General features: G+C 33.9%; 1 protein-coding gene across 4 annotated transcripts; it reads right to left on the reverse strand.

Annotated features, from left to right (window-relative positions):
• Positions 1-3,169: 3,169 nt before the first annotated feature.
• On the reverse strand, positions 3,170-8,642 carry LOC105111667 (zinc finger CCCH domain-containing protein 18-like). 4 transcript variants are annotated; one of them, XM_011007100.1, is made up of 8 exons: positions 8,282-8,642; positions 6,001-6,956; positions 5,721-5,888; positions 5,435-5,614; positions 4,388-4,464; positions 4,126-4,296; positions 3,896-4,025; positions 3,170-3,720 (listed from the first exon to the last, which is right to left on the reverse strand). In XM_011007100.1, exons 2-8 carry the CDS (start codon positions 6,939-6,941, stop codon positions 3,648-3,650), a joined length of 1,740 nt encoding a protein of 579 aa, XP_011005402.1. In that variant the 5' UTR covers positions 6,942-6,956; positions 8,282-8,642; the 3' UTR covers positions 3,170-3,647. The 4 variants fall into 4 exon arrangements, with proteins under 4 accessions (XP_011005402.1, XP_011005401.1, XP_011005404.1 ...); XM_011007099.1 differs by having other exon boundaries at positions 8,278-8,641; XM_011007102.1 differs by having other exon boundaries at positions 3,896-4,016; positions 8,278-8,640.
• Positions 8,643-10,399: the final 1,757 nt, after the last annotated feature.

Here is a 10,399-nt window from a genome sequence, read left to right on the forward strand (position 1 = left end):
AAAAGAGAGAAAGCAAGAACATGATCTTGATCTAAAAACCAAAATACCTAAATGCATAGCAAGTGCCTCTTTTTATAGGATAAAATTTAGAACTATTGATTTGATGACTAATTATTGAGTGGGTGGCCACATCTTGACTTGGTGATAATCCTTATCTTCTTATTTGAATTAAACATCATTAATAACGTTAGAATTTGAACAGATTGTTCTCATAAAAGTTCTAGAAAATTGTCTCAATTTTCCAACAAAAAACATTAGGTGTATTTAGACTTCTGGAACTTGAAATATGGACTGAACACTGAATAGTGTCTGGGTTGCAGGACAAATTCTGACTTCTCCGTTATTACTAAAATTTAGACTTCCAAACAGCAAAATTGAGTCTTACATTCCCATAAATGTTTTAGGCCTATTTCTTAACTTTCTAGTCATATAAACCAAATTGAAATATAAGATCTATAGCTTTTTATCAATCAATCTTTTGATTTATATGATAGACCTGTATTTAAAATAAATATTTATCATAAATTAAAGGTATATTATAGTATCAGACTTGTTATTATAAAACATGCTTTAGTTAAGGAGTTATTGATAATTTAATTGCAAAATGAGGATATATACACCAGATAAAAATACACTTTTAAGTATTAATTACTAGCATTATCAAATCTGTTGTTAATAAAGATTGTTATAATGTTGAAGAGCTGGTGCCTCCTAGAGGAGGAATAGGGAGGCTTGACTATTGTGTTAGGAAGAATGAGGCCAGTGTTGGCTAATGCTAGCTGGCGGCTAAGTTTAGGTATAATGGGGGCTAGGGTTTTTTGTGTAGGGGATTTGAAGGGTGTGTAAGCTAGATAGAGTTCTTTTCTTGGTATCTTTTTGTTAGTTTTTTTATACTCTTTTAAATATTATCTCTCTTTTATGTGTGTATAACCACCTATTTATATATAAAAATTTATTTTCTTCCCCTCAATTGCTTGGTTTCTAAGTAAGCTAATTTTTCTTTAGTCCCTCATTTTTTTTCCTTTTCAGTTATGGTTCCTTTACCTATTTATTATAATTTGATTTTTTTATTTTGAATTGTTTTCTTAAAAAAAGGGCAACATCAACATTAATTCAAAAAACATTGAAAATAGATTTTTTTTTATTTTATTTTTTTTAGAAAAAAGATGCTTAAAATGATGCAAATACATCAAAAACATGTTTTTTTAGGTTTTTGTTGTTTTTTTCTATTTTCTAGGTTTTTGAAAAAAAAAACAAAAACATAAAGATAAAAAATTAGGTAGCAACAAATATTATTACACTTTTTTTTTTCTTTGCAAAGAAATTTACTTAAGTATCTAAAATCTCAATATCTATTAAAAAAAACATTTTACAAGTATAAACTATCATCCATTTTGACTTAACAAGCATTGTGCGCCAACTACTAGCCCTTAACTAGAGATAATGGATTAAATTGTTAGAACTAAAAAATTAACTAATTATTCAATATAAAAATCTTGTTTCTAAGCTAGTTGGATATTTTAGAATATCATCACTAAGGTTTTGATGTTGCCAGATAAAAGGCAACGATCAAGGCCTCTAAACAAACCCCATCGCTTTACCATTTTTTCTCTGCCATTTGGGGTTTTTGCGAGAAAGAAATGCTAGGCAACAATTTCAAAGGTATTTACTATATACCAAAATTTCTAATTAGTTGTTGAATGGATATTAAATATTTTTCTACTAAATTTTTAAGTTTAGAAATTGGATTGGATAGATGAAGTTTGCTTAAAGAATTCAGTATTGTTAGTTGTGTTCGACACTAAAGTGTGGTTCCTATTATAGGATGGTCACCTTAAACATAACCCATGTAGTTTAAAATCTACCTATGGGATATTGAAAAAATAGAAATATAAAGGAAACCATATAATAGAATCTTAGTTACATTTAGGTTTGTAGCAACAGCCAAGGGTGGTTTTAAGGCAAATAGTGTAGTTCGTTAGGCAATGCTAAGAAGGTAAAGAATATGCTTGTAGAAATGCTTTGATAAAACTATTTTATTTTTATATGAAAAATTAAAAAGTCTAGCAAGCTTGGAACTAAAAAATTAGGTTTATATACTTGAGGGTTTTTTTTTTTTCAGATAACAAGCATAATATCATCTTCCTACAATATTTTTTTACCATGACAATTAGCCTAGATGGATTGAAAATCAAGATCTAAGTGTTTGCATCCTAAAAACACAAACTTTAATTATTATTTTTTACAAAAAAAATATAAAAAAACCATTAATTATATATAAACCTAATTACCAATCATAAAACACACTTTAATTGATCAAAATTCTCAAAATCAAACCAAATTAAAATTTCTTTTCGGTCCCTAATCTAACTTATTGAATATCATTAAGTTTATGATGCAGAGACACTTGAATCAGACTTGTCAGTGGTCAGGCAATCTAAAGCTGTATAGCAGCAGAATGTGTAGAAAGTCATCGTACTTGTAAAGCTTCCTCCTGAAATTGTTGTGCTAATTATGGAGTTTGCCACAAGAAAGTCAAGGATGCACGTCACACCACGTTTTGCTCTCGTCGCTCTCTCTCCAAGGACTAGAGGATGACCCCAAAATGATACTTATCAGACCTAGCTGTACTTTACAAGTTTCCATTTAACATTTCAAGATACATTTCAGTACCTTGTGGAACAGTGGAGCCCGACCAGGTCCCACAAATCTTCTATAAAATCAAAATCAGGACCCACACTTCCTTATCACATTCATAAACACCCACATCAGAGGTCGCTTTAAGAACATGCAATCGTGAGTCTGTGACCTCCTTTCTATTTTATTTTTTCGAAAAAGTCAATGTTCTCATTGGCAGCCAGGAAGCTAGATTGCTATAATTATTGTATATTAACCACTAGATTTAATTAAAAATGTTGTGGGATTTCTTTTACAAGCGGCAGATAAACCGAAGAAGAACACAATGATGCAAAGAAGCCACGAGAAACTCCGATCGCAATCATCATGCATCGTTGTTTCCGCCGGCCAGGGCTCTCTTTGGGCTGAAAAAACATAGCCACCAAATTACCCAGTTTTCTTGTTACGACAATAATCATGGGAACTGGACAAAGATAGCAGCAGCGTGGTAGCTTTACAGTGTAGAAGGGGTCAGATGAAGATCGCGAGTATGTAAAGGATAAAACTACTAGCTTTGTAAAAATTAGACTTAATAGCATTCCTTACTATTCTTGGCAGCAAGCTGCTCTACAGCTTTCTTGCTCTCCCTGTGAACCCTGCACATTTTTCTACTTCCTTAGCCATCTAAAGCAGACTATCTTACATTTTCCTTCCCTTCTAGAGAACAGTAAGCTTTCTAGATTGCTTTCTGTGATTACATCAATTTTTTTAAAAAGAAAAAAAGAAAAAAAAAGGCTCGGAAACCTGTAACATATTAACTTTATGTATCTGTCGTCTTTGCAATCTCCACCAGGTAACATGGAGAGCAGTTCTAGCTTCTCTCCTTCAGTTGGTATCTGACCTATGACGCTCACCGATTAAGTTTAGGTATTTTTTTTTTTTTTAAAGAAAAGGAGGCCCTGCAGTCTGAAACCCTCGAAAATGGTCTTGGAATTCAGTCCTCTAACTCTATAATTCTTCTGTGCCTTACTCTATATAACTGTTGAAATGCCTTTCCCTATTGCAGATGCAAACGGGCTCTCGGGAAGATTAACTCCTTGGTTGCTGCAACAAAAAACCCATATCAGAGAGATAGCGCAGCAATTCTTTTGTGTATAAAACTAAGATGATCCAGTACTTCCCTGAGAAAGCTAGTCACTGCTGTATTTATACAAAGTTTCTAATTTTTTCCCGATCATTAATTAATATTATATGGAACAAAATGCATATCCACTTGTACCTATCCTGCTCACTGCAATTGGTCCTTGTATGCCTATGCTTTTCCTCGCTGGTGGAACCATTATTCAAAACGTCAAACCAGTAATTGAAATGCTCAGCAGATGGGAACTGATCTGCTTGTTCTGCACAGGCTAAACCATTAAATTGGTAAACCAGAATAGGTTTAAGGCTTACAATGTCATCAAGCCACCCAGATAACAATGAAAACAAAGAAGCCAGTGTATTATAGACCTTCTGCGAGCTTGAACTCATCCATAGGGTGGCCGTGATATGCGTGACGAGCCAGGGGTTTAGGCGCAAGCTGAAACTCAGAGAGACGCCTTCTCTCAAGTTCAAGTGCCTGCTCATGTTCCTCCATGAGCTGCTTCCTGAATAATCTTGAATTATCACAAACTCTCGGCCCTTAAAAATTAACAAGAGAGGATGTTAGCTACATAAATACAACACCAAAGCGAGGGATTAGCAAGAAAAATCATATAAGGATTCTACTCACCAGAGTGAAGCTCAGAATCTCCATCTATGAAGTGTTGGCTGTAAAAGAAAGGGTGCTGTATTTTCTCAGCGTACTTCCTGCACAAAAATTCCTCTTCAAATTATCACCTCTACTAGAAAAAAATATATAGCAGATAATTTGATCATTAAAAAAAATGAACAGAAGTTCCAATTTAATTTTATCAACATCTTACAAGCTGCACAAAAAATTTTCTCGCATTTTAAAATGGAAAGCAGTACATATGAACTTGTGGAAACGAAGCAAGGGTAATTATTTTCAATAGATCCATGCTTTCCTTAAATTAAGAAGCACGATCATAAGTACAGAAAACAAGTAGTATGCTTTGTCAATAAAGGAACAGAAGCCAGCTGGAATCATTTTGTAATTCTTTAGTTATATTTAATTTTGATGATTGGCAAGAGCAGCAAGAATGTCAAAATATCAAAAAACGAACGAGGTGACCCATTCAAACTGGAATCATTTTGCTTGTAACAACAGGAACACATACAGGTTGAAAATATCTAATATTTCATAGATAGGATAGGGATCCAACTAGGCAAACTTCATGATTGATGGATTATACAAAACAATGGGCCTACCACCTCATATGCAGGTTCACCAATCTATCGAAAGTGGGCAAGGAAAAAAATTATATTTTAAAACGAGCAAATTATCAAATCCACAAAAGCAAACCATGAAGGAAAATGTACAATATTGTAGACTTCTTTAAGATAAAAACCACTGGCACCACCTGTCAAATGATAGTGTTGGCGTACATTACAGTGGCTAATTATGGACAAGATAGCTGAAAATGACAGGACAATAACTACATAATAAGAAGAGATAAGGTTTAAATCAGTCACAACGATTCATTCAGAATCTCTTTTGCCATTTGGGTCAGCAAACCATCCAACAATAATTACTCATCAGAACTCAAAGACAAGATAATATTTTAAACCAAAAGGAATATTAAAGGAATGATAAGAGGGAGTGGCGAAGCATCATTCTATAGCATATAATAGGGCAGGTTATCCTTCAAGTATTTACCTGTCAACAAGCCTGGATTTTTCCCTGTAAGGTTTCACAAGAACACGAGCCCCACAAACATGATGAGGATTCCCCTTTGATAGTATCTGCTTTACAGTCTCCGCAAAAACAAAAGTTACAAATCCAAACATCCTCTTCTGCTGGCATGGAATCCTAACATCTTGAACGGGCCCAAATTTGCTATAGAAATAAAGGACCAAAACAAAATGGAACATCTTTAACAAACAAAACACAGAAAAAAAATAAAATTGAGGATCTCCATAAAGAAACATTCAGATATACCAACCTGAAATAGTTGGAAACATCTTGCTCTGTAAAGGTACTTTCAGCTGGAAAGGTAAGATAGATCTGCCTAGAACCAGCAACAATTCCGCCGGGATCATTCCTCTCACCAGCATACTCCAAGTACTTTGGAACATCTTCTGTCAAAATCACAGAATGCTGCCCATGAGGCCTGTCCCAAACAAAAAACAAAAAAAACAAAAGCAAGAGAAGTTAGACAGATCTGTGAACTCAGATAAAATTTAATAGGAATTATAAACACTATGAATATGCACATATTGCACCTGTCAATGAGACGAATGCTATTCTTCAATCGAGCTAGGAGCTTTGTTAGACTATAACCTGCCTTACCATGTCTCTGGCTCTCCGTAAGATACCCCTCGGCCTGCAGCATCCTCCCATACTTCTCATAATACATCATTGGCAAAGAGGCAATTGAAACCGGCACCCCTCTTCTTGATTTCAAAAGCTCAGTGAGCTCCAATTCAAGCTTTTCAAGAGAGCCAGGTGAGATAAAATGTTCTTCGTTTGCAATCTCATTCGAATTTAGACTGAGAATCTGAGAAAAGCTTTCTGGCATGGGATGGCCATGGAAATACCTACAGTTGTTTCCATGTTTGCAGAACCCCTTAATGAAGTAATGGCAAATCTTAACAGGAAATTCAGGCAAGCTTGGAGACCTTCTACTAGTCCTAGGACCTAACGCAGGCTCTGGGTAAAAGTAACTGCTAGAAAAGTCAGAATTACCAAACTCTAACTGATCATCCGAAGTCAAGAACTGCATTTGGTTTTGAAGCCGGTAATCCTCAAGGAGCATTTCTGGGTACCCTGGTGGACCAAAATCCAGGTTGTGTGCTTGTTGCTGGTCACCGGTCACTTGGGCATCCCAGAAAGAACCTCCAGTCCTAATCTTTATTGGAGAGGAAATTGGGTGTGATGAAACTGCTGTGTTAGGAATAAATTGCAGATGAACATCTGAAACAGGTGCCGGGTTCACCTGAGAAGATGAAATTGGATTCGCAACTGGTGTTTTGTTTAGCCCCAGATCAGATTTGGCTTTGCTAATCGTAGCGTAAATCAAATTATCAGGGCTAAAGGCTAGCCGAATCATTTCTCTCTCACCATGGTTTTGCAACAGAATATAGCCAATGATCTTGCCGACGAATTCAGGCTCTATCTCCTGGATTCTATTGTACACAACCTTTGTGGACTCTGAAAAATCCATTTCAAATTCTCAACTCTACAAAAGCAACACGGTAACGACATAAGTGACAGGGTCAGTAGAAAATACACAGAAATACCGTTAAAATTCCAAATTATTGTGTGGACTAGGACAAATAAATTTCTTTCACAAATTGCAAATACAAGTAAATGCAGATTCAACACACCTAGAAGATAAAGACTCTGAATATTAATAAATACATCGTCTGCCAACACTTTAACCCTGTTATGGATAATCTAGAGAAAAGAAAAATCACATGAGGAAAAGCATTGGTTGTGGCATAATCATTTTCCATTTGTTCCCTTGTATTTACTTTGTAAGTAGAGAGGCTTAGCATTTATGACAACCAAAAAACCATCCTGTAAGATATTGCCAGAAAAAAAGAGGCAAGGGGATCCAAGATACATGTTAAAGAAATGAAAAATTGACAGCAAAATGAGAGGGGGAAATCACAAGAAGTGGAAAAAACTGGAAAACTTAACACTTCAAGAATAGCAACATCAGCAAGAAATACCAACGTTTTGTTTCTTTATTTAGCATAAAAGGCAATTATTTAACATTGCATAAAAGTTGACCTCCCAACAAACACCAAGACAATAAATTTCTTTACCTCTACAAAAGATATCTGAAAAATCAGAGCAGAAAATGGTAAATAAGGACCCAATTAGAAACATCATTGAGGAGAAACTATGACCAAAACCTCAATCCCCTTTCCCTTCTTCTTTTTTCCCAGAAAAAGAAAAAACCTGAACTCTCCGTCCAAAACAAGAACAGAGAAGTCAAAATCTTTATTTTAATAAAACCCAACGCCGAATCAATTTTTCTTCTGCACCTTACCAATTTCTTCAAGAGAGTTACAGGAACCATAAAATAAATATGAAAAAGATATCAAATTCTCTTTTCAGTGAATCTAACTAACCAATTTTTTCTCAATACCACAATAGTCAGAAGCAAAAAAAAAAGAAAAAAAAAGAAAAAGAAAAGAGAGAGAGAGAGCATGAAAGAGTACATGAACCATGAAATAAACCAGAATTAAAGTTCTGCAAATCATCACGAAGCCAGTAGAACCAAAGTTTTAGCACATTTTAAATATAAAAACACAACAGCACTTCCAAATTGAAATAATAACCCACCCTCTAAAAGTAGAAGCGGGAAAAAAACCCCACAAAACCAGCCTTTGAAGCCATTTCTTAACACTAAAAACACAATTTTTGAACATTTTGAATAAGACCCACATCCAAAGACTCAAAAACTTGAACTGTAATTCACCATTTAAACAAAAAAGAATCGTAACCATAGTTCTCTTAAAGAAAGAAGAAGAAGCAAAGATCTAACATACCCACCAAGATTTAACAAGCTTCTGTGTGTATAAAGGATGGAAGAAACAAAGTCAAACAAACCAAACCAAAGCCTCAAACAATCTTCCCTCCTTCTCCGTGGCCATGGTTGATAGATCACTATGTCTCGCTTTCTCTCTCTCTCTCTGTCTCTGTTTCTCTGCCTGCCTGTCTTCTCTGTTTTTTTAGCTATTTTTATCTTCTCCTCTAGCTCTCCATTCTCCACAAAAACGACACCATTCTTGAAACAAAAAAAACAAAAACAAGAAAAAAAAAAAAAACAAACCCCAGATGACAGAGAGGATATTGCTTTTAAAGGCGCCTTTGTCTTTAGTTCAAATCAACTCTCGCACACACATAAATAAATACACCCACTGGAAAACCCTTTAAAAAAAATGGAAAAAACATTAAAACTCTCTCTTGCTTGATAAAACTTGTTTAAGATTTTAGAAAATCTACTAATATATTATTCTAGAAACTGTCAGTTCGGATAAAAATGCGCGAATTAGTTTAGATTTCGAAAACTGAATTCAAAGTCTAATGTCAATGCCACCCTTCAGCCCATTTCGATATGTCAACTGGTTTTTATTTATTTTATTATTTCCATAAACAATAATATATTTTTAATTCAACATGACTTTTTTTATAAAATAATTCTTTTTTTTTTTTTGCATATTTAGAGTATATGTCTATGATATCCATGCTGTTTCCATTCTGATAAATAAATAAATCCGTGCTGTCTTGCATCACTTATCGAATTGGAACCTCTATATTAATAATAATAATAAAAATAAAAATAATAATAGCCTTAGTGTTTCGGAAAAATCTATGTGGCCTAGCTTTTTTAAGAAACATTTCTGTCTCTCCTCTTCTCTTCTGTCCTATGTGCTCTGTAGTGGCAAATCTATGGTGTGAATACTTAAACAAAAAATGAGTTCTGTGTGATTAATCATTGACCGTTGAATCGACTTCTTTTGTTGTTGAGCGCTGGAAAAGAGCTGCAGTTATGCACGAGCTTGGGAATTGATGCCAAACATGCAATTAATTATGGCCACGTGTACAAGATTATCGGTTCTGATCTTGTAGTGCATCTCAAACGCGTATTGTTTTCTGTCTTATAGTTAGCTCATTGTGTGCCTCGTATCTATTTGTGAATCTTTGCATGCAAGCCACGTGTCGGTCTGTAGTGGTTTACAGTCTGGGTTTACAGGTACTTGCTATGCGGAGTATCTGTAACTGCAATTGAAGAAGGAGAGTTTTTATTTTTTTAATCTTTTCTTTTTAACCAAGTGGGGTCCACAACATCCATTCTGTGTCTTGTGTGGCTTCACATGGGTCCCACCTTGAAGTCCCAGTTCGGTCCCCGTGATTGGTGGCTATATAATCACCGGATCTTTTGAGCAGAATTAACCTTAAAAATATTTATTTTATGGATTTTTTATGGTAGAATATATATATAAATATACTGACGTTGACATGGATGTGGGAAATTTACTATGGTAAAGAAAAAAAATAATTGGATAAGTTAACAGTCGGAAAATAAATAGTGAGACCTATTCAGCCGGCAAGAAATAGCAATTCTGGAAGGGAATTTGATTAAATTAGAAGAATATTTAAATCTTTAAGGAGAGAAAGAAGGCAATAAAGTTACAATCAGCCTCTATTTAGAATTACATTTTAAATAGCGTTACATGAAATTTAATTTTTTTCAAAATTATTTTTTAAAAAATATTATTTTAATATATTTTTAAACAAAAAAAATTAATGTGTATTGTTATTAACATATTTTTTAACATCACGTAAAAAATATATAATTGTGAATTAAAAAATTAATGCTTAAATGTAATAAATTATAATAAAAATTATATACACTAATAAAAACATGTAAATTTTCAGACTAATTTTTAACGTAACAGGAGAATGAAACAATGTTACAATTGCTATAATGAAACATTATTTTTTAGGCAGAGTTTGTTTAAAAAATTGTATCTGTGTTTTGTTTAAAATGTTGATGCAATCTGTTTGGTAAAAAAAAAATATAGTTTAAAAAAAAAACAAGTAATTGTTACTTGTTGCGCATGAACAATGCAACTAGTATGAATAGTGTAGCATGCTACACTATTC

This window comes from Populus euphratica, unplaced genomic scaffold (genome assembly GCF_000495115.2).
Source record: "Populus euphratica unplaced genomic scaffold, PopEup_1.0 scaffold611.1, whole genome shotgun sequence".
NCBI lineage: Eukaryota > Viridiplantae > Streptophyta > Magnoliopsida > Malpighiales > Salicaceae > Populus > Populus euphratica.